This window comes from Oncorhynchus mykiss, chromosome 29 (genome assembly GCF_057628025.1).
Source record: "Oncorhynchus mykiss isolate SJ-2025 chromosome 29, ASM5762802v1, whole genome shotgun sequence".
Taxonomy (NCBI): Eukaryota; Metazoa; Chordata; class Actinopteri; order Salmoniformes; family Salmonidae; genus Oncorhynchus; species Oncorhynchus mykiss.
In genome coordinates this window covers 15,462,518-15,485,879 of record NC_143050.1, presented here as the reverse complement: position 1 = coordinate 15,485,879, position 23,362 = coordinate 15,462,518, and the positions used below count along the sequence as shown (strand labels likewise).

At 41.0% G+C, this 23,362-nt stretch overlaps 3 protein-coding genes across 3 annotated transcripts; 1 reads left to right on the top strand and 2 right to left on the bottom strand.

The window, feature by feature from the left end:
• The first annotated feature begins 1,860 nt into the window (after window positions 1–1,860).
• Window positions 1,861–13,553, top strand: arhgap31 (Rho GTPase activating protein 31). Its single transcript, XM_021591416.3, has 12 exons — window positions 1,861–2,674; window positions 6,439–6,541; window positions 6,804–6,948; window positions 7,092–7,174; window positions 7,277–7,384; window positions 7,563–7,705; window positions 7,890–8,097; window positions 8,450–8,574; window positions 8,802–8,858; window positions 9,019–9,732; window positions 9,861–10,036; window positions 10,148–13,553. The coding sequence occupies exons 1-12, from the start codon at window positions 2,575–2,577 to the stop codon at window positions 12,293–12,295; spliced, it is 4,110 nt and encodes a 1,369-aa protein (XP_021447091.3). The 5' UTR covers window positions 1,861–2,574; the 3' UTR covers window positions 12,296–13,553.
• On the bottom strand, window positions 13,542–18,048 carry LOC110510092 (uroplakin-1b). Its single transcript, XM_021591418.3, has 8 exons — window positions 17,949–18,048; window positions 16,977–17,057; window positions 16,475–16,675; window positions 16,201–16,275; window positions 15,756–15,890; window positions 15,160–15,339; window positions 14,634–14,717; window positions 13,542–13,759 (listed from the first exon to the last, which is right to left on the bottom strand). Exons 2-8 carry the CDS (start codon window positions 17,046–17,048, stop codon window positions 13,709–13,711), a joined length of 798 nt encoding a protein of 265 aa, XP_021447093.2. The 5' UTR covers window positions 17,049–17,057; window positions 17,949–18,048; the 3' UTR covers window positions 13,542–13,708.
• Window positions 18,049–18,052: 4 nt separating this feature from the next.
• tex55 (testis expressed 55) lies at window positions 18,053–22,377 on the bottom strand. Its single transcript, XM_090226588.1, has 4 exons — window positions 21,782–22,377; window positions 20,258–20,395; window positions 20,089–20,151; window positions 18,053–19,482 (listed from the first exon to the last, which is right to left on the bottom strand). The coding sequence occupies exons 2-4, from the start codon at window positions 20,393–20,395 to the stop codon at window positions 19,423–19,425; spliced, it is 261 nt and encodes an 86-aa protein (XP_090082714.1). The 5' UTR covers window positions 21,782–22,377; the 3' UTR covers window positions 18,053–19,422.
• Window positions 22,378–23,362: the final 985 nt, after the last annotated feature.

The following is a 23,362-nucleotide window of genomic DNA, read 5'->3' as shown; positions in this document are numbered from 1 at the left end:
ATGTAACTGGACTGGCCCGCCCGTCCCCAGACCTCAATCACACTTCTGTGAAATCAAACTGTCCACTTAGAAAGCAACACTGATTGACAATAAATTTCACATGCTGTTGTGCAAATGGTATAGACAACAGGTGGAAATTATAGGCAATTAGCAAGACACCCCCAATAAAGGAGTGGTTCTGCAGGTGTTGACCACAGACCACTTCTCAGTTCCTATGCTTCCTGGCTGATGTTTTGGTCACTTTTGAATGCTGGCGGTGCTTTCACTCTAGTGGTAGCATGAGACGGAGTCTACAACCCACACAAGTGGCTCAGGTAGTGCAGCTCCTCCAGGATGGGACATCAATGCGAGCTGTGGCAAGAAGGTTTGCTGTGTCTGTCAGCGTAGTGTCCAGAGCATGGAGGCGCTACCAGGAGACAGGCCAGTACATCAGGAGACTAGGAGGGCAACAACCCAGCAGCAGGACCGCTACCGCCGCCTTTGTGCAAGGAAGAGCAGGAGGAGCACTGCCAGAGCCCTGCAAAATGACCTCCAGCAGGCCACAAATGTGCATGTGTCTGCTCAAACGGTCAGAAACAGACTCCGTGAGGGTGGTATGAGGGCCCGACGTCCACAGGTGGGAGTTGTGCTTACAGCCCAACACCGTGCAGGACGTTTGGCATTTGCCAGAGAACACCAAGATTGGCAAATTCGCCATCTTCACAGATGAAAGCAGGTTCACACTGAGCACATGTGACAGAGTCTGGAGACGCCGTGGAGAACGTTCTGCTGCCTGCAACATCCTCCAGCATGACCGGTTTGGTGGTGGGTCAGTCATCCAAGTGCTCGCCAGAGGTAGCCTGACTGCCATTAGGTACCGAGATGAGATCCTCAGACCCCTTGTGAGACCATATGCTGGTGCTGTTGGCCCTGGGTTCCTCCTAATGCAAGACAATGCTAGACCTCATGTGGCTGGAGTGTGTCAGCAGTTCCTGCAAGAGGAAGGCATTGATGCTATGGACTGGCCCGCCCGTTCCCCAGACCTGAATCCAATTGAGCACATCTGGGACATCATGTCTCGCTCCATCCACCAACGCCACGTTGCACCACAGACTGTCCAGGAGTTGGCGGATGCTTTAGTCCAGGTCTGGGAGGAGATCCCTCAGGAGACCATCCGCCACCTCATCAGGAGCATGCCCAGGTGTTTTAGGGAGGTCAAACAGGCACGTGGAGGCCACACACACTACTGAGCCTCATTTTGACTTCTTTTAAGGACATTACATCAAAGTTGGATCAGCCTGTAGTGTGGTTTTTCACTTTAATTTTGAGTGTGACTCCAAATCCAGACCTCCATGGGTTGATAAATTTCATTTCTATTGATAATTTTTGCGTGATTTTGTTGTCAGCACATTCAACTATGTGAAGAAAAAAGTATTTAATAAGAATATTTCATTCATTCAGATCTAGGATGTGTTATTTTAGTGTTCCCTTTATTTTTTTGAGCAGTGTATTTAGGCCTACTTAACTGTATTGATGTTGTTTTTTAAAGCATTGGTTCATTCTTATCAGTTGAACATTTATTTCGATAGGAGGAAGCGTGCTTTAAACACGTGGTTGGAAAGCTTCAGTCTGCTGTAGAGGGAAAATGATGAAACAGCTAAGCAGTCAGTAACAAGAACCATGTGTCCACCCCCCCATCCCCATCTGCGCCCTTCAAGCCCTCATTCCCCCCCCCCCCCACTTCCCTCTTCCTTCAGAACTGTTTTTGTTTTCCAAACAAGGCTCTCTGTACAGGAAATTGTGTACTTTGGGAGCATTCAGGAAGGCAGAGAGCACATTTCCTGTTAGGACCATGGCAACAAAAAAAAGTGTGGATAAAAGGGGTCAGTAATCTCTAAACCAGAGAAACAGCAGTCAGCTATTCCCCTCCCCTGACTTCACTTCCCTCCCCTTCTCACAGTCTTGAAATTTCAAACCTCCGTGCCACTCCAGTGCCACAACTACCATGACCTTCGAAACATGGATAAATTGAAAACTGGAAGCAAGAAGGATAAAGAAACAAACACAGAAACAATATTCCTGCGCCTCACTGGGTACATCTCCACAGATACAGGGGAGCCAAAGAAAAGGGAGAGTGTCTGGGCGGAAGGAAAAGAGGAGCAAGAAAAGACAGAGGCAGACTGAGTAAAAAAAACTACAACAGGAAACCAACTAATTCTGATGCTGTTTCTGCAAATCCTTCTGGGATAAATCTCTTCAGAAGACTGCCATTCCCAATCCACATTTCCAGATATTTCACAATTATAACTGACTATGGTTTTTCCCTTCTATTTTTGCTAGATTGATTTGGAAATGTATAAAGCACTAAAAAGCTAAAAGGAAAAGTGACGTCAACTTTATTCTTCTCACAAGGACTTTTCAGTCTCCCAAACTGTTAGTGTCGTTGGTCAAGATGTGAGTGGATGAATCCTTTTTGGGCGGTTTGTATGGTTTTTACTTTTGGGCTACAATTTTTGCCTTTCCCCGGGTCTGTTGGATCAATGGTTGTATATTTGAGGATTTGTTCTGAACTCCTGGACTAATAACTGGATCCAGATGAAGAATAAAGGAGCCAAGCAGAGGTCCAAAAAGAAAGGATGTGACAATGCATTTGACTGTGACTTGACAGAACATCTACAGAATTCAGGAAAAGACGGTAAACTAGTTTCTTTCAATGTTTGTTATGTTGCTTCCCTTTCCTGCTGCTTCTCTTTTCTAGCAGATTTCAGCAGATTTCATCATGTCCCATAATAATGACCTCATGAATTCAGAATGCAAACAAACTGTTACAGCAACAGAGCCCAATTATTGGTCCATATATAGTCATTATTTAATGTGTGCTGGATTTATTGAGGGCATTGTCATTTTTCATGTTTTCAGATTTATTAGACATAGTAATAACCTGAATAAACAACAAATAATAATAGTTATGATAATGACACAATAATAATACAGGATGATTTAGAAAACACTTTTTCAAATCCACCTATATTGAGAAAAGGTGTTCACACTTAACAATTTAACAATTTGGGCTAGATTAGGTAGACATTTTAATTTTTTATTGAGCTATTACAATGTTGGTACTTTGGTCTGAGAACAGCTTTTCCTAAATTCACAGCGAATTCTCGATGACTGTTCGATACAGGATATGTAATCGTGCAGTTGAATTATCAATACATGTTCTGTATGGAACACCTCTAAGGTTTTAGGAGAATTCTGAATTAGATTGAGCCTTATTCAACACCTATGTTTTCGGGAAAAGAATATGTTAAACCTCTGCTTTGGATGATTTGGTAAACTTAGTGTGAAATTGGTTAGGAAAGATCCCTGCTGTTTACATAGTTAACAGTTAGACAGTACATTATTTAATTTACTCAGGCAGGTGATGCAGATGTATGTTGCAATTTGGACATCAATGGACATATGTTTTACATTTCATGAAGTCCTTTACGCAATAACAGAGGGGATTTGTGACTTAGGGTGTGGCTCCTGGCGTTTTTGTCAACTTCTCACCAAGAGGCCTGCGTCTTGCTCTCTCTCCTCTCTCTCTGTCTCTCTCCCTCGCCGTCTCTGTGTGAGGATTCTGGGTGGGCAACACTGTTCACGGGGCAGTAGCAGCCGACAGATCATAATTCAGACAACAATTTGAGGATGGGTGTGTTTACCCAGATAGTATTTGAATGGAGGTTTAAAAAAAGAAGAGTTATATGAAGTGAGGTCATGCGATGTGACTTGGAAACCTTTTCCTTTGAACAGATTGAACCGATTTAACAGCTAAACAGATTTGATAAAGTAGATCCTTTTTACACAAGACACATGTTTCTGTTACAGGGGGAGAAGGGACTATAATTTACTGTATATGATCATATTTAGTTTTTATTTGTTAATTACAAGTGGCTTGTGATGATATCTGCTTTTGTTGACATGACTGTCACTAACTCTGTTTGACCCTAGACAGGGAAGAGAAAGAATGTTTATAATGACTTCATTTACACAGACAATTTACCTACGAGGATGTTATCCAATTTAACAATCAACAGCATCTTATTCAATAAGCCGTATTCTTAGGTTCCTTTTGAATCCACGAGAAGATTTCCAGGCAAGCAGGAGTTTTGTTCTGAGCAAATACTCAAAAGTAATGGTGAATCAAATCCCATTCGGACCAGGCAGCTACCATTTTGACCACAGGCATGTCAGTGCGAGTGTCTGTTCAGATGTGGGAGAACAGACTTTCATTCATACAGGCCATGGGAAACTCTGGGCAGATTGTTTCAAAGCTCCGAAGATGGAATGAATTGTTTTCGTTTTGCTTGGCTAATGTTCAGCTGCATATCAGCGACATCCTCATGTCTATGTGCTTACTGATTTTATTGTTCGGGTTGAGTTGTGTTGTTCATGAGATATGTTAAGAGTATGAAAGTAAGGGAAACAATGTTTAAGCTGACATTGCCACTATGCCACTGTTCCACTATAAGGTATTGTATAGCTTATATACAATAGCTCTGCATTCTCTGGGGACAAGACATCCACGCTTGTCATTGTGTGGCTAAAATGAATCCACTGCCACTGGGCCACGCCAATGGCCAGACGGTTCCTCATCTCATTGTAAAGAGTTCTGGGAAGGGCCTCATCATGGGGCGGCAGGTAGCCTAGTGGTTAGAGTGTTGGACTAGTAACCGAAAGGTTGCAAGAACGAATCCCTGAGCTGACAAGGTAAAACATCTGTCATTCTGCCCCTGAACAAGACAGTTAACCCACTGTTCCTAGACCGTCATTGAAAATAAGAATTTGTTCTTAACTGACTTGCCTAGTTAAATAAAGTATATATATATATTTTTTTTTAAGGGCCTCATCTAGTGTATCTGTGAAGTGGGAATGCCTGGTAGCAAAGTGGGAAGATGAGCTGTGTGTCTCATGCTTTCCTTGTGGAAAAGAGGAGCTTACAGGAACATTGAGCACTGTACAGCTACATTTCTCTTCTAAGGTTATTCAATATAATGGTTTGCCGATTTCAGTCCAGAGTGGAATCATTTTGGCAAAACGAAGTTAGCTATATCCGTTTGTTTTTCTTTCAGCATAGCAAGGAGGTAGACTAACATATTAACTGCTGTAGTCTATGCTATTCCGTGCAAAAGAGGAGCTATACATTTTTTTTTCTTCAGTTTAAATGTATTATAAAGGTGTTCCTTGATTTCCAATTATATATTAGTGTAGAAAGCGACCCTACGTTCCTCTTGAATACAGAATTGTAGATAACATATTTTAAGAAGAGAGATACCCCACTAGGGAATAAAGTTTCGAAAGCAATAGAGAATTGGGTGGTAACATTTTGAAAGGCCGTTTTCTATTAGAGGAAGTGTCACAAGTAATACCAGCTGCAAGGATTGGGTGTGTCCACCTTCCTCTGAAACAAACAAACCATATTTTACTTCCTGAGAAATTCCACCTTCTTCACAATCAACAACCTTATGGAATAAAAAGCAGAGCTACTGTCTAAAGTATGTTTAGAAGAAATAAGTACTGATACAGTTTATATTAATGGCATTCGGTTTCTCCCAAACTGCCCTTCTCTATCCTTCTCTGCCATGGAAAAAAAGGGTTGACTCAAAGAATGAGCCAAAGATCCAGATTCTGTTTATAGCACACACAATATTAAAGGCCCAGTGCTGTCAAAAAATATGATTTTGTGTGGTTTATTTGTATTTCCACAATACGAGGCTGGAATAATACTGTGAAATTCTGAAAATGATTGATTGTGCCCTTTTAGTGTAAGAGCTTTATGAAAATACAGCCTGAAATTTTTGCCTGTTTTGGTGGGATGGCGTTTTGGTCTCACCAGTCGGTAAATGAGTTAATAGACCAATAAGAGAGATCCAAACCTCTCTGCCAAAAACAGCAAGTTTTCTGTTTTCCCCTCCCCACTCAAATCACCCCCAGACAGTCCTAGCCAAAAAGCTATTTTTGTTTCTTGTTGACCATTTTAATTGAAAACAATCACAATAAGGTACTTAATCGTTACCCAGAAATGATCTGATATCGAGATAAAATGGCTGCATTGGACCTTTAAACTGACCCTGTCTTGTTCACAGAGGCACTCCTCTTTCTGCTTCATGTCAGCAGTTGAAATGGAATGCCAGAATTTTCCTAACTGCTAAACCCCAAGTTGCCACGTTTTCCATTCACCTCCCTTGACTGAAAAAGTAGCCTATTACAGAAAACCTATATTACGATTTATCTCATAAATCATAGCTTATTCACATAACTTAGTAAACAAAATCATAGTGACGACAGTGTTATATGTTGACCTTCACCGCTCAAAATCTGTATGTTGCCAGACTGGACCCTCCATTTATGTGTATGTGTGTCTTTTGATGTTGAATGTATGGTTAAAACAATCTTTTTTTCAATCTTTTTTTTCAGTTCCTCAAGTTTTAAGGACATGTGCAGAGTTCATTGAGAAACATGGTGTTGTGGATGGAATATACAGGCTCTCGGGAGTCACCTCAAATATCCAGCGACTAAGGTAACTATTTTAGCCACATAAAGTTCCTTCCAAAATAATTAGGACAAGGAAGTCACATTTGGTGTTTGGTGCTCTATACTTAGCATGTTTGAACAGTACGTTTATAGATTTAGGACATGTTGGACTACTTATGTCTATGCAATATAAACACGTTTCTACATTTCAATCTTACAAAACATACATATACATTACTAGAGGAGCGTGGAAGCGTCATACGTCTCCAGATGTATTGATACCCATGTGTTTGTGTTATTACTTACAGACAGGAATTTTGCTCTGAGTTGTGCCCTGACCTCACAAAGGAGGTGTACCTCCAGGATATCCACTGTGTGGGCTCCTTGTGCAAGCTGTACTTCAGGGAGCTACCCAATCCCCTGCTCACTTATGAGCTTTACAAGAAATTTACTGTGAGTACTGTTCAAAGAGGTAGGGTCTCTCTACCTGTCTGTAATCTCTTTGATTTATATTAGGAATGAGTCCTTTAATAGTGAGTCACATTCAAAGAAAGAATGACAAGCGACATTGATAATACTTGACTTTTACTGTGTAGGACGCCGTCTCAGTCCAGGAGGATCATGAAAGGCTACAACATATCCAGGTCGTCATTAAAGAGCTACCACTCCCCCACTTTAGGTAAAACTCACTTCAGCCCTTTTGCTGCCTCTGTGATGTACCTTTCCATTGTTTATATGTGGTTAAAAAGCTAAACAAATTGTGTTTGTCCTCTCTCTTCAGGACTCTGGAATATCTTTCCAAGCATTTGGCCCACCTGGCCACCTTAAGTCCCCAGACTAACATGCACACCCGCAACCTGGCCTTGGTATGGGCTCCAAACCTATTGCGGTGAGCTCTACACTACTTGTATACAAACCAATATCATCTTATCCAAGAACACACTAAAACACTTGTATGATAACTATATTTTCTTCTTCCATTTTGTTTCAGTTATACTCCAGCTGATATTTAATGTAAAATACCTCCTTGGTTGTGACTGAAAGCATTTCTACTATGTGTTTTGTAGCTCGAAAGATATTGAAATTGCATCCTGCAATGGGGACATGGCTTTCCAGGAGGTGCGGGTTCAGCAGACTGTGGTTGAGTTCATTTTAAATCACACTGAGCAGATCTTCAACCACGCAGCTGCACCAATAAAAAGGAAAGAAGGTACGCTGTTTGAAAGTGTTGATTGTGTGCATTTAGAGATTTCCTGAATGTTGCCCTCTGGCTTGTTGCCCTCTTATCCTAATTTTATGTTGCCATTGGAAAACACATTGTATTTACTGTCCTCCTGTCCTCCTTTCTACCTGATGCCAAAAGGAATTTTTTTAAAGACATTGTTTTGCTACAGGACCCAGTTTGATGTGTGGGGAGAAGTATGCCACTCTTCCTATCAGTGGCCAAGGTGGGCCAATGAAGCTGATGAGCCTAGAGGAGGCCCAGGCCCGCTCCCTGAGCCCTAACCACCCAGCACGGAAAGAACGACAACGGGACAACAGTCTACCTGACACCAGCGCTGCCACACTATACCATACCGTCATAGACATATCGGATACCAAGTGAGATGAATGAGAATTCAACTGACTGATTTATTTAGTATACTTAACAAACATGCTTAATACACATCCTCTGGGCTGCCAGGCACCTGGATATATTTAGCAGTGAAAACATGAATCAAAAACACCTGGTCAAACACAGTATACAATCTAACAATAACCCCAAAACAGAGTACACAGTAAAATGCCCTGCAAATAAGTCTAGGTTGATTGTACTGTTTTAGCAATATGTATGTTAATTTGTATTGTTTTGTTGTACAGAGCTTCTGCTCTTCAATGCACACATTGAACTTCAACAAATAGCATCTGAACAAGCCATGTTGTTAACGTACTTCATCATCTCCCTGTCTGTCAGAGGAAAGGTTTCTGGGAAATCGAAGAAGTGGAAGTTCATCTTCAACCTGGGCAAGTCTGTGACGGACTCTAAGGGAAGACTGAGCCGGAATGGGAGTGTGTTCATGAAAGCACAGAACATCACAGGTAAAGCATGATGAATATGCTTATCAACCAATATAGTGAACCCCTTTTCACTGCTAAGGCTAAATGATATATCAAGGTTGCAATAGAATGTGTACTATCTTACTATGTTTCCCATGATAAATTGAATGATCAAATGAAAATTAATATCACACAAATAAACATGCTACTTGAAATAATTGAGATTATGATACAGAATAAAATAACATGACTATATTGTTCGTTCACAGAAAAGGCAGCTATCCGACCAGCGAGAAGCATGGACTCTTTGTGCTCTCTGCAGGCAGGTGGGGCTGAATGCACTACATTGTATACAAAACACTTGTGTCATCGTTAAATCTACTCACAGCAGTTCTCTCTCCTATATACAAATCTTAGTTTGCTTTGTAAATAAGGCTGAGATGATGTGTATCTAACAATTTGCTTCTCATTTGATTTTCAACACAGATGATGACAAGGCAGGAAATTTCAGCTCAGCAGGCGGGGCCAACGGTTTCTTTGCGCCCGGCATAAAATCCAAAACACTTGAATCTGGCACGCTCCATGATGTCAGTGAACAGGACCAGAGGCGGGAGTTTGAGATGAAGAGATTGAGCGAGGCCACAGGTGGCAGCAGCCCTAATATGAAGAGAAGGGGCTCTCCAAGTGTCTCACCACCACAGCAGAAGGCTCTACCCGAACAACTGAAGGTTTTCAAAGGCGATGATGACCTCAGCAGCTGCCAGCCCAGTTCCCCTAAGAACAGGAGGATGCTGTGTTCTGGCTCCACCCACAGCAGTGCATCCAGGCCCTCCTTCCCTGGAAGTCTCTTTCCAGAGTCCTCCCCCAGGCATCAGCGTAAGGCTCTCAACATATCAGAGCCCTTTGCTGTATCTGTGCCCCTGAGGGTGTCTGCAGTCATCAGCTCCAACAGCACTCCCTGCAGGGCACAAGGGAAGGAGAGGCCTGCTGCAGCTGCTCTGAAACCAAGCAGAGAGACCTCCCAGTCAGAGCAGAGTGACAGTAGTGGCAGCTCAAGTTACAGAGAGCACCCCCTTGGAGAGAGCAGTGTTGTGAGTGAGAGCAGTATCTACAGTAACAGCAACTCAACCCCAGTGGAAAAGGAGGAGAGACCAGCAGAGAGGGGCAGAGAGGAGGCAGATTTCAAAGGGGTGACAGAAGGTAGGTCATGTTCACCTGTTTACATAGAAAAAAGCCTGTGTGTGTGCGCTCAGATTAAAAACCTTTCTCATCATCCATGGTAATATTGTCTATTAATAAAATAATTACATATCTATTTATTTTATTAGTTTCAAGAAGTGAAGGAGAGGTGAACGATGTTCAAGGGAAGGTGGGAGTATCTGACCTGAGACAGTCTTCCACTCCCACCACAAGAGAGGAAGATCAAGAGAAACTACAATTTCCTGGGAAACAACTGGACAATCCGCCAGCACCACAGTATGAGCCAAAAGAACTGACACAACTGGTATGTTTAATCTCCAGTTTAACACTGTGCTTCATCACAGATAATATACAAAGAACAACACAATGACAATGACTGCCGCTTTAATAAGCATTTGTAATTCATGTTTTGCAGGATATGGGATCTTTACCTATCAAGGAAGAGCTGTGGTCTGACCTCCATCTTGAGCTGAAAATTACTGAGCCTGAGATTGACATTATGGACGAGGAGTTTATGCCTGTTTTCTGTTCCACTAAGAAAACTTGTGAGGATGTCAAGGAAATGCCAGATGCTCCAGCAAAAAGAAGAAGCAGCCTTCCAACTCACTCATTATTACATAAGGGACAGCCTTTGATGCCCACCAGGCCTGCACTGACCTATCACGGTGCTGACACTGTAGCACATTCAGCAAGAAAGCACTCCTCAGACACACAATTTCCAAATGACAAAATGTTACATTTCACGGTTGGCACAGATATGAAAAATACACTTATACACACTGCTGATTCAACAGATAAAACAAAAAACAAACTACACACTTCCTCAAAATCTAAGCTCCCAGAAACCGATAAACCCACTTTCGTCAAGCCACGGCCTGTGGTTACTCACCTCGCAGAGCCAAGTTTACATTCTACTCAACAAAGCCAGGTCACAAAAAGTTTGCAGCCAGGGGATGTCGTAACAGACGTAGGCACGTCTGTAGCAGAGAAAGGAAAAGAGCCATCGGGGAAAAGTAAAAGTCAAGATGGGGTCAAAGGGGTTTTCCATGACAATGGAAAGAATGCTTTGTCAGTTGTCATGGGAGGCATTGAGAGGCTTTCAATATGTTTGGAAGAAAGACCCCACCACACCTTGGGGCTACCACACCAAGACGATGAGGATGGATGTGGAGGACACTCCGAGTTGGAGGACTTGGAGGAGGAACCTTGGGAGGAGGTCTTCCGCTTCACCAAACAGTGGGTGACCAGTCCTCTCCATTCACCCACACTTAAGGATTTGTTTGGAAAACTAGATGTGTCATTGTCTTGTTCTGCAGGAGAAGGTTTGAGCTCCAAAGAATTAAACGTTCCTCCTCTATCTAGAGATGACAATTCAACAAATGGATCATGTCCTTTTAGGAGCATAGAAGTGTTCCCAGGAAAGAGGTCCCAGGCATGCAGCAGCAAAACAGAGACCAAAATCACACATCTACTTCCCTTACCCTCCAAAACCACCCTGGTTGGTGATGATGCAACGAGAACACAAAGAGGAAACAGCTGCACAGCCAAACAGAAAAGCACCTCCTCCTCCCAGAGGTTTCACAGACAGACGTCTTCTGAAGCATCTCATTCAGGAAAAATAGAGCAGAACAGCTTTTCCAAACACAGGCCCTACTCACTCAATTTGGATTTAGGACATCGACGCATCAGAGACATTTCCAATCAGCAAAACCTTGAATCAGCTGAGTGGTCCTCCATTCAGAGAGGGGCAGTGACACTGTCTGAGACCAAATCCAACGGCCTGTCCCAGGAACTGGAGCTGTTCCTGAGCCATCGACAGGCCCCTGTGCGCCGGAACTCGGCCCCCGTCAGCGTGTCGTCTGTCAGGACGGCCTTCATGGTAAAAACGTGTCAGGCCAAAGCCGTGCCTGTCATCCCCCCCAAGGTGCAGTACAGCCACATACCTCATCCCAGGCAAGACAAGGGCTCTGGTGCAGGAAAGGGACCAGAGAAAGAATTCACAAAAACCAGGGGAGATAAACTAGATCCTGTACCTCTTCTTCCCTCTATGAGGGATCTAAAGGAGGAGTTGGAGAATAAGGAGCCAGTGCCCAAATCCCAGATAAGGCAGCCTATTGCAGAGAAATCTACAGAGACTAATAAAACTACACCTACTTCAGACCCACCGGTGCTAAGAAGGAAACGCTCTTCCAATGCAGAGGCCTTTTCTGATTGTCCAAGACCTGAAAGGTCTACGGTTCTACAAAGGCCATCCTTTAGGAACCGCCAGAGACCACAGAGCCTCATCTTGTTCAGTCCACCCTTTCCCATCATGGATCACCCACCACTGGGGGATGACGCCAAGCTCATCCTCTCGCCCATCAGACGTCCAACTGAAACAACACTTGATGTCTTTTCCAAAGAGATGGCAGAGAACCTCAGGACCCCAGAGGGGGTGGCACTGCAGAACAAAATGACAATACCCAAGAGTGGACAGAGACTGGAGACCTCGACCAGCTGCTTTTATCAGCCACAGAGGAGGTCCATGATATTTGACAGCAGAAACCACAGGCAGATTGAATGAGACACCGGACAGTTTAACCTCAGACTATGTTTCTCAACACTACTCTGGTTATCCTCCTTTTCATCCACCCTGTTCTTGGACTTATGTACATGATTTGAACAATACTAGGTCTATAAATATACCTTTTGATATGAAACTATTTGGGGAAATTAACAGTTTCCTTGTTTCCAATGCTCCACCAATCACCTCTCTATCCTGCACTAAAATAAGTCATCTGGACTCGTGGTATGTGAATATGTGTGTATTTCCTTCAGCCCAAATCACATGCAGTAATTATCAATATTTAAATGAAATTTTTTTTAATCAAATGTTAGACATATTTTGTAATGTGCATATGAAGGATAGACAGCCAAAAAGAGGAAAATGTTACATCAACCCATATTTCCATTGGTATTTCAGAAAAGCCATGTACCGGTAGTTTATTTGTTTACATCTCGTCATTAGCAATCACAAGATTGCCTTATGGCAAAGAGAGTTGTGCCTTTAGTACTAGCTAGCTATTTTGTAATTAGTTATACCTTATGTCTTAAATATGTTGCGAACTGAATAATGACTTCATATAGTATGAACCCGCTGACCTCCAGCTATTGTCACTGTGATCAGCTTTTATCCTAACAGTATCAGGGTAGTGTTTTTCAACATTCTATGTAATGAGAACTGCAGAAAACTGCTCTTTTAGTTTTAATTGTATTATGGACACTAATAGTATTTATTTATCCAATTATTACTCTATAGATGGTCATTAACACACTTGACCAATTTTTAGTTGTTTTGTTGTTGTTACTTTTAAGATGGACAGTGTGTTCTCTTTATAGGTTTGTAAAAGTAACGTTTTGGTAAAGTCCGATGTTCTTTTAGAATGAGGAGGACAGATGACAGAAATACCTAAAGGAAAGTGTCTGATCGATAACTTTATCTTAAAAACAAAGCTTTGCTGAGAAACGTTTTGAGTTATAATCCAAAGGAATTGAGGGAAATGGATGTGCTGGCACTTATAATGGTGTAGATTGTGAAAAAGAGGACCAAACACTATGCATTAAATGTTGTGAAGATTTAAAAAGATATCAGAACAAGGATTCTGGTTGTTTGCAGCTGTGTTGACATAATACTACACTTGTAACCTGTACAATTTTGTATTGAGCAAAATTGAATGTATTATGTATAGCAACAAAAAATGAACAGTACAGATTATTGTATGGGACAATTTCCTAACTTTTTTGAGAAAGGTCATTTGAAAAATAAAATAGTATTTAGTACATTTATTGGTATTTTTCATTTTGATTAGAGACATTAAAATGTAATGAATTGTAAGGTTATTAGTTGATCATAACAAAAAAAGTGTTATATTTGCATTACTTCTTTACTGGTAGGTCTGAACTGCAGTTTATTTGAAGCTTTCTTTGTTGGTCATCCTCAGATATCCAACTGAGTGTAGTGGAAAATGACTCCCAGTATCACAAAGAACTGCAGGGGAAAACAAAGAAAACCCTTGATCCAATTCTCCATGTCGCTTTTTTCTTATTTTTCCCCCCACCACATTTAAAGGGGCAATCAGCAGTTGCTACATCAATTTTTGAGATGATAAATTCGCTATATGTACCCACTGATTCTCATGACTCATGAGCTTAGTTTAACTGTTGTACTCCATCTGAACCCAAAATATAAGCGTGTTTAACTCAAATCAGATTTTATTTATCACATGTGCCAAATACAACAGGTATTTACCGTGAAACGCTTACTTACAAGCCCTTAACCAACAATGCAGTTCAAGAAAGAGTTAAGAAAATATTTACCAAATAAACTAAAGAGAAGATTATAAAAAAGTGACAATAAAATAACAATAATGAGGCTATATACAGGGGGCACCGGTACCGAGTCAATGTGAGGGGGTACAGGTTAGTTAAGCTAATTTGTACTTGTAGGTAGGAGTAAAGTGACTAGTGTTTGTAAACAAAGTAAATGTAAACAAACACTGTATAGCCTCAAAACATGGTTAGAACTCCCATTGTTATGTCATGGATGGTCAGGTCTTGCATCCATTGCTCTGTTTCTGAAATTGAGAGTGATTCTATTTCTCCAGCCCTATCCTTCACTTTTTAAAAATCTAAACAGTGATGGGGACATTTTTGGATATTGTTTCTACTGCTGATTGGCCCTTTTAAGGGGAATTTTAAGTAATGCCATTTTACAATATTTAGGTCTACATGATGAAACAAAACGTATTTTGATGAATGCATACATTGTCTCAATTCTAGAGCAACTACATTTGTTTCTGCAGTGCAGATTTGTTTGAATACTATAATATTGCATACAAATGGATAAGGAAGTCTGTACTCACTGTCCAACACAATATGGCGAATCCAAACCATGAGACTCCAAAGCCGTGTGTAATCAAAGGACCAGCAATGTAATCATAACAACCCTAAAAGAAAGATAGATGACATTTTATATTAGAGCATTGTGCTGTTTAATGCAGCATAACCCCTCTAGGCACCTCCATCATTTTACCACACTTTATTCAGATCGATGCAAAAAAAAAATATTCTTCATTGTCCGTTCATGGAATAACTATTCACAATAAAAACTCGGTAAGTCACTTATATTACTTATATTACTTATGATTTTTTTCAATGAACAATTATATGTATTTTCATGGTAGTTTGAACATGAAATGATCTATCACGCTGGCAATCCTAGCTAACGTTAGATAACGTTATTTACTGCTAGCCAGCTTGTTAGCTAGACCTTTGCTAAACCATTTTTGCTGCACTCCCTCAGTCTTTTGGGGTTTGTGGGGCACTCAATAATGAGGGGATGATGAACATTTCAGTGTGGTCACTGACAAAGTCAGCTTTGAGAATTACCTGTGCATGCAGGAAAGGGCTAACCCCAATTTTGCAGGCTTCTAAATGGCTGATGGCTCCCATAGCATCCTGCTGACAGCATTGTCTGGGCCAAGGATTATCAGCATCTGTGTTCTGCTGCCTGAAGTGGGACTCGTACTTCACCCAATCCTCTGGCCCGTACACTCCACAGCACTTAGACTGCAAGAGGAGCACTCTGGTTACTAAAATGCGTTAGTTAATAGGGACAGTTCAAGACCATAAACGATTTTACATTACCAAACTGTGATAGCATAGAACAGTAAGTAAATAATAAATCATAATAAAGTAGTCAGTACCACTAAGCAAAAACTGGTTGAATCAACGTTGTTTCCACATCATTTCAACCCACAAATTTGATGTTGAATCAACATGGAAAACTGATTGGATTTGCAAAAAGTCATCAATGTAAGGACATTTAATCTTTTTCTCACCCATCTTTGAACCTAAATCCAATGACATGGTGACATTTGTTGTTGATTTCACATTGAATTTATGTTAGTTGTCAACTCAACCAAATGCAAATCAAAACTAAATGGAGAACTGATGTCTGTGACCAGTGAGGCAGGCCTCGCTACCTCAGTCATGAACCGGTTCCATGCTTCTGTTATCCCGTTGATTACATAGATCTGGTCCTGGGTGCTGGGCAGATTATCTGGTAGAGGTTTGTTGTAGTTCTGTAGCATTTGCTTCAGGAAGAGTTCAGGGACAAACTGAGGAGATGCATCAAAATGTTGAGAAGATAGCCAAACACTGGTTTTATTTACATTTTTTATTGAAACTTTATTTACCTAGGCAAGTCAGTTAAGCCCTATGGGATTCCCGATCACGGCCGGTTGTGATACAGCCCGGGATCGAACCAGGGTCTGTAGTGACGCCTCTAGCACTGCAATGCAGTGCCTTAGACTGCTGCGCCACTCGGGAGCCCTAATTCCATTTTTTTATCATAATATTGAGTGTAGCAAAATCTGAAATATAATATGCCAAGACCATTTGAACAACATATTAATCTTAATGACTTACCCAGTCTTTATGTGTTGCAGCAGTAATAGCTGATGCCACCTCAAATGCATATATGATCACCATCAGGAGGATGTACTGCAGGTAAGACCATTAAAACAAAAACATGTCTGAGTCATGGGTTTTCTGGCCAAATGTTCCAGCAGGCCAAACCAATTATGTTTTTCAGTCAAAATGATAATATTACAATGCCTTTAATAACATAAGTATAGAGGCATAGAATGTGTTTAAAATATTATTGTTGGAGATGTGACAGGGGTATAGCAGAACAACTCACAGCAAGTAGGATATTTCTTTTGGACACAGCTATGGCGTGCATTCCAAAGATGGATGTGCAGAAAAGGGCAAACCCAGTGAAAAGGCCTATCCAGGCTCCCCTCCAGATGCTGTCATTTCCTGTAGCATAGACCAAAACATACAATCCGGCTCGATCCGATATGAAGAAGATACACATGGCCATCAAGGCAATCCCGCAGCACTGAAAACAGAGGGGGAAGGGGGATACCTAGTCAGTTGTTGAGACAAACGATATCAGAGGTAAAGTCTTTTTTTTAAATTATTTTTTTAAACCTTTATTTAACAAAGCAAGTCAGTTAAGAACAAATTATTATTTACAATGATGGCCTACCAGGGAACAGTGGGTTAACTGCCTTGTTTAGGGGCAGAACGACAGATTTTTATCTTGTCAGCTCGGGGATTCAATCCAGCAACCTTTAGGTTACTGGCCCAACCACTAGGCTACCTGCTGCCCCTCACTAGTTCATATTTGTCAAACTTACTGCAATGACCAAATTGCCTTGGATAAGCAAGGCCCTAAAGCAGCGGTCCTTGGTGTCCAAATCAGGTGTCATGTTTCTTCTCTGTATCAAAAGTAAAGCATAAATGAGTAGAAGTGCTAAACATTTGTGCGTAGACGGTTATAAACTAAACCAGTCACTATAGTCAAGGTAGTGGCATAAACATTTGTACATCTATAAATGTATTAATGAACAACAAGTAAATTCTAAAAGTGCAAGACCAGACTGAACTTAAAACCCAATGTGTTATGATGATTCAGGTGACTCTGTGGCCTGTAAATACAGGTGTGGATCAAATGTACATGGTGTCAGATTGAGAGGTGTTGTTGTTCTCAAGGAGACAGGAATCTGTGTGACAGCAGAATCTCATGAAGAAAATAGAACTATAAAGCCGACCAGTATGATTAATACCGGTCTACAACCTTCTTTCAGAAAGACTGAATACTAGATCTATCAGAGAGTCAGACAAAATCACTCATTTTCATACAAAACCCTATAATCCTGTAAATAACAGTGTTAGTAGGGAACTGATCCGTGCCCTGTCATTGCAAACCACAATACAAGTGGAGACCCTACTAAATTAAACTCAAGAATTGTCATGCAAGTTGCAAAAACGAGTATGTTTACAGTAAGATGTATTTGGCAACAACAGTAGCCCAGGCAAAACTGAGGTACAATCTAGATCAACTCACAGACCTCTTGACCTTCATGAGTATCCCATTATTATGGTACACTTAGAAAACAGGTTCCAAATGGGTTATGCAGCTGTCCACATAAGATAACCTCTATGGAAAAGGTTCTACATGGAACCCAAAAGGGTTCTACCTATGGGGACAGCCGAAGAACCCTTTTTGGTTCTAGATAGCACCTTTTGTTTTCCAAGAGTGTATTTTAAATATCACTGAAGTGTCATATGTGTAGTAAATGTGAAAACAAACACAGATAAAGGCTTACCTCGGTAAACGGAGTGACCTGTGAGACACATCCACAACCAAATAAAGAATGAACGCTCCCCACGACTGGTCTTTCATTGAAGTAACGTGAGATTGTGAAACCTGTTTGGTTAGTTTTGAGTGTTTATTGTAAAAGCAAGACAATCCTGAGTGACAAACAAAACAAAAGTGACCCAAGATACCACCTTGGAACAGACAGTTGGTTCTCAACTTTAATGACTGTATTTCCGCAAAACCAAAACTTAGTGGACCACCAAATTCGGAAACTGGTCCAAAAAGTGTTGTCATTGTTGCTAAATTTCATGTAGGCTGCTCACTTATAACAGTTCTGCCAAGTGCCAACTGAGTATGCCTAGGCCTATTCTGAAATGTGAAAGTATGACCATGTTCTTGGTTTAAAGTTTATCCACTGCATACGGTATGTCATAACTGGATGATCACTCGTTATAACCATAGCATTATGTTTTTCTGTTTTCTCAATCTGCCATGGCTTGCGGTCTTTACAATGATTGGAGAATCATCTTGAAACATGAAAAACATAGATCAGATAGCGTGCTTCGCTTGATCTATTACTATGTGAACTACACATGGTATAGGTCTGTCTCCATGGTGACATAACATGGCACTTTCTTCAGTCCTCTTGCTATGATGGCTAACAGACCTAGTTACCATGGCCCTATCTATTATCAGTGATGGGCTTAAAGAAGATAGAATTCAAATTCTGAAGAATTATTTTGAATTTAAATTCTGAAGAATGATTGTTTCCCCAGAGTCTCATTATTTACAACGCTGTGGTGCCACAGGGGCTTACTCAAATGAAATGAAACGCATCAGGAGTTTCAAGGTCAATGTGTTGCTGTGGCAGACAGATAGCACAAGGGCCTGTAGTGGCCATTCCTTCACAGACAGAGTACAGTACGTTTTTCTCAAATGAAAAAGTGGAGGAAGAAAGTGGGAAAAATTATAATATTAAGCATATAGGTTATTTTCTGAGATTAAATAGGCTAGAAAGGGAGGGAGGGAAAGGCTAGGTGCCCAGATGATAGCAATACATTATAGAGATAGAGAAGAAAAAAAAAATCTCAAAAGATTAAAAGAGAATCTGCCTGGGATACTAAATCAAAAATAATATTTGTTTTGTATACTTCTGTTGCAATGAAGTTATTCTGCATTTGAGATATGAAAATTGTATCACAAGGTTGTTTGTATGTCTGGTCTTGCTAAATTGTCATTTGGACTATAAGATAGCTAGCCTACTTCACAATCATTGCCATTTTACTAAGACTTGGTCTATAGATTGCTGAGGCAGTTTATAGTGTAACATAGCCAATGTGTATTCCTGTGAATGGCCTATGCTCGCTGGTGATTTGGAGTCCCCCCGGAGATATACAGACGACACTGTGAGCAATGAATTACGTTTTACTCATGATTGAATGACGCAGGTGTCCTCTGCAGTGGTAGAACAGGCTGCTAGCCTACTCTATTTTCTCTGGTTTGCAGTTGGATTCTTCTCTGTTTCGAATCTTCAATTGTACCTGAGCAGGAAAAAGGGTGACTTTCCATTACTGAGCAGTTATATCCTTAAGCAATAAGGCACAGGGGGGGGGGGGGGGGGGGGTGATACATGGACAATATACCATGGCTAAGGGCTGTTCTTAGGATAAGGAGTGCCTGGACACGGCTAAGGGCTGTGTATATTGGTCATATACCACAAACCCCCGAGGTGCCTTATTGCTATTATAAATTGGTTACGTAATTACAACAGTAACGTAACAGTAATCAGTAACGTAATTACAGCAGTAAAAATAAATGTTTTGTCATTCCCGTGGCATATGGTCTAATATACCACGGCTGTCAGCCAATCAGCATTCAGGGCTTGAGGGGGATTCATGGTGACATTACAGGAACCCAACAACAACCCACCACCTCTGTTAAACAACCCACCTCTCACCCTCTGTTTATATGTGGCAATACACACAGGGTAAAAAAAAAGAGCAATGAAAGGATTTAAAAGAGTTCAGGTTGCCTGGGCAGTATTACTGCCTTGATGCCAAGATCCCAGGCAAACATGTAATAGGCCTTGTTATTATATCTGTATTGTCTCTAGGCCTTTATCTAAAAACATAAAGGAGTCATCTAACCTGTTCTAACATGAACTGAAGAGGATCGTCTGGCCTGTCAAAAACCAGGTTCTCAGCAATCTCCTGAAGAAAGATCACACAAAAATATGATTAGATTGGAAACACTGTATGCCCATGTTTCATGATCACCAACTTTTGTTTCACTTCAGAAGTAAGGTGTTTTTCTCACCTGAAAGATCTGAAGAATTTGATGACTTTCCATGTATTTTACAGAGCGCTCATAGGGGTCAAAGTAGGATGGCACAGAACGTGAAGACAGTTCAGCCGTCTCTGTTATAAGCACTTTGTCTGTTGCTGGGTCTGCCATCTAAGCAGAGAAATTATTACATTGTCATTTTTCCATACTGCATGATATGACACTCCAAAAACCTGTATGCAGGACTAGGAGGAGTTTCAATTATGAAATTGGCATGAACAATGACCTCTGAAGAATGAAAAAGTGAAATGGTCTGGCAAATTATCCATAACCTGTTTTTAAAAGTGACAGGTTATTAACATCACTGTCAAGCATCACTAATTTGGACGGTTCTGACTTAGAATATGTGGACAACTACAAATATCTAGGTGTCTGGCTAGACTATAAACTCTCCTTCCAGACTCATATTAAACATCTCCAATCCAAAATTAAATCTAGAACCGGCTTTCTATTTCGCAACAAAGCCTCCTTCACTCACGCCATCAAACATACCCTCGTAAAACTGACTATCCTACTGATCCTCGACTTCGGCGATGTAATTTACAAAATAGCCTCCAACACTCTACTCAACAAACTGGATGTAGTCTATCACAGTGCCATCCGTTTTGTCACCAAAGCCCCATATACCACCCATCACTGTGACCTGTATGCTCTCGTCGGCTAGCCCTCGCTACATATTCGTCACCAGACCCACTGGCTCCAGGTCATCTATAAGTCTTTGCTAGGTAAAGCCCCACCTTATCTCAGCTCACTGGTCAATAACAACACCTACCCGAAGCACGCGCTCCAGCAGGTATATCTCACTGGTCATCCCCAAAGCCAACACCTCTTTTGGCCGCCTTTCCTTCCAATTCTCTGCTGCCATTGACTGGAACTAATTGCAAAAATCGCTGAAGTTGGAGACTTATATCTCCCTCACTAACTTTAAATATCAGCTATCTGAGCAGCAAACTGATCGCTGCAGCTGTACACAGCCCATCTGTAAATAGCCCAGCAAATCTACCTACCTCATACCCATATTGTTTTTATTTACTTTTTGCTCATTTGCACACCAGTATTTCTACTTGCACGTCATCATCTGCACATCTATCACTCCAGTTTTAATTTGCTAAATTGTAATTACTTCGCCACTATGGCCTATTTATTGCCTTACCTCCTCACGCCATTTGCACACACTGTATATAGACTTTTTTTCTATTGTGTAATTAACTGTAAATGTGTTTATTCCATGTGTAACTAACTATGTATTGTTGTTTGTGTCGCACTGCTTTGCTTCATCTTGGCCAGGTCGCAGTTGTAAATGAAAACTTGTTCTCAACTAGCCCACCTGGTTAAATAAAGGTGAAATAACAATAAAATAAATAAAAAAGTGACAGGTTGTGAGAAATGAAGAAAATAGAACGTAGGTAAATTGCGTTCTCTCGCATTACTCTATATCAGCACATACCTTTATGAACAGTAAAACGAAATGACTGAAATTCATTGACAAACACCCACCTTTTCGTATGACAAATGATTGTTTTTCCTCAGTTACTACAAAATGTCAATGCCACTGATCTTTAGGCGCAGTGGTGGCTGAATGTGAACCTCCCCGGGGCGGGTATTTGACGTTTCCCCAGCAACTGTAAACAAGAGCTTTTGTGAAGTCATTTATACAGCTTTCAACGGTATAGAAAGGCGCCCAGTTGTGAATTTGAGCTATTGCAGAGGACACCCGTCTGCCTAGTAGTAAAGAAGTGCTGGATACGGGATGCCTTAGCAATATTCTTCCGATACCTTATTTTCAGTTGAACAATAAGCCTATATAAAATGTTCTATTATATCAATCATTCATGGACCAGCTCCAAATGCCACTTATTGCTGAAATAATTTAGTTCATTGCTTCAATAAATGGTGCTGTGTTTAACATAATAAATAACTGTAGAAACGATTTAGACCAGATGAATCCATAAAAACGATTTAGACCAGATGAATCCATAAATATGCCTGCAATGCCTAATTGATTTTAAAGTGTTAGGAAATGTTCAAAAGAATGGTCGTTGTATTCAGTTGGTGTCATGTCTACAACCGAATACTGTTTTTATATGTAGGTTAATAGTCTAGCAGTTAACAGCCTCTGTGACACTGAGTGTCCTCCCCTGAACCTGAACCCGTAATAAAATCACATACAAATATCCGCCAGATGGCGCTCGTAATCAACTAAAGGTACACGTCTCACAATATCCGGAAATCTACAAATCGGGATGAACATTTAGGCTACTGCCATGAGAAATGGCGTTTGTTTGACGCAACACCCAGCTAGCTATACTGTACATTGTTTGTAGTTATGAGATTTGTCTTGCTGTACTAAGCGAAAAGGGAAATACGCTTATTTCATTTTAATGGGCTACATTTGCTCAATGGTTCTCTTCCTGTTGTCTTTCATAATCTAATATAGTAGGCCGAAGCACGCGCATTATTATTATGCTATAACACACGTAGCCCAATTATCCTACAACATAGCTTTATTCATGAAACATAACCTCCTGATAAGCATCATTCCGTATGAGAACGTAGATGATACTTGGGATTTTGCAGATACGTTCAACATCGTGGTGTTTGTTGCCTGCAACTAATACCCCACGTTTAGAATATACAATAAACATTAACTTCAGCTCAGTTTAAGGTTGATTATTCCAGTCTAGACATCAGACAAGCGCGCGCGCACACACCACACACACCTGTCACTGTCTAGACGAGGAGGGGGCACACGGAGGGGGTACGAGGAAAGGGGGGTCACTATTTCTTTATTTCTTGCCAGTCAGAACATACTGTAGGTCTGTCTATATGTGAACGCATTGGAGAACAACATTTTTTAATATTGCTTTACTCAATCTGATTGGCCAGCTAAACCGTCAGCATTTTTTCCCCCACTTGGCTTGAGGTCAGCTAGGGACGTTGAAAAATAAATAAATGAGAAAATAGAAATGCGTAGAAAGTAAAAGACACGGCAGGCAATCTAGCTTGTTGGTACTAAAAATGATAGGCAGGTACGTCATCCAATATAAAGCTGCAAACCAATCGGTAGCGGTTACTGAC

Excerpts from the sequence above, each read along its gene's own strand:
- LOC110510092 (XM_021591418.3), bottom strand. The coding sequence starts at position 17,048 with ATGACACCTGATTTGGACACCAAGGACCGCTGCTTTAGGGCCTTGCTT. Across the intron at positions 16,276-16,474 it reads AAAGAAATATCCTACTTGCT|TACATCCTCCTGATGGTGAT; the intron begins GTGAGTTGTTCT and ends TCTTACCTGCAG. Across the intron at positions 15,891-16,200 it reads CTGCAACACATAAAGACTGG|TTTGTCCCTGAACTCTTCCT; the intron begins GTAAGTCATTAA and ends GCATCTCCTCAG.
- tex55 (XM_090226588.1), bottom strand. The coding sequence starts at position 20,395 with ATGGCAGACCCAGCAACAGACAAAGTGCTTATAACAGAGACGGCTGAA. Across the intron at positions 20,152-20,257 it reads AAATTCTTCAGATCTTTCAG|GAGATTGCTGAGAACCTGGT; the intron begins GTGAGAAAAACA and ends ATCTTTCTTCAG. Across the intron at positions 19,483-20,088 it reads TTCAGTTCATGTTAGAACAG|GTACAATTGAAGATTCGAAA; the intron begins GTTAGATGACTC and ends TTTCCTGCTCAG.
- arhgap31 (XM_021591416.3), top strand. The coding sequence starts at position 2,575 with ATGAAGAATAAAGGAGCCAAGCAGAGGTCCAAAAAGAAAGGATGTGAC. Across the intron at positions 7,175-7,276 it reads CTACCACTCCCCCACTTTAG|GACTCTGGAATATCTTTCCA; the intron begins GTAAAACTCACT and ends CTCTCTCTTCAG. Across the intron at positions 8,575-8,801 it reads GAAAGCACAGAACATCACAG|AAAAGGCAGCTATCCGACCA; the intron begins GTAAAGCATGAT and ends GTTCGTTCACAG.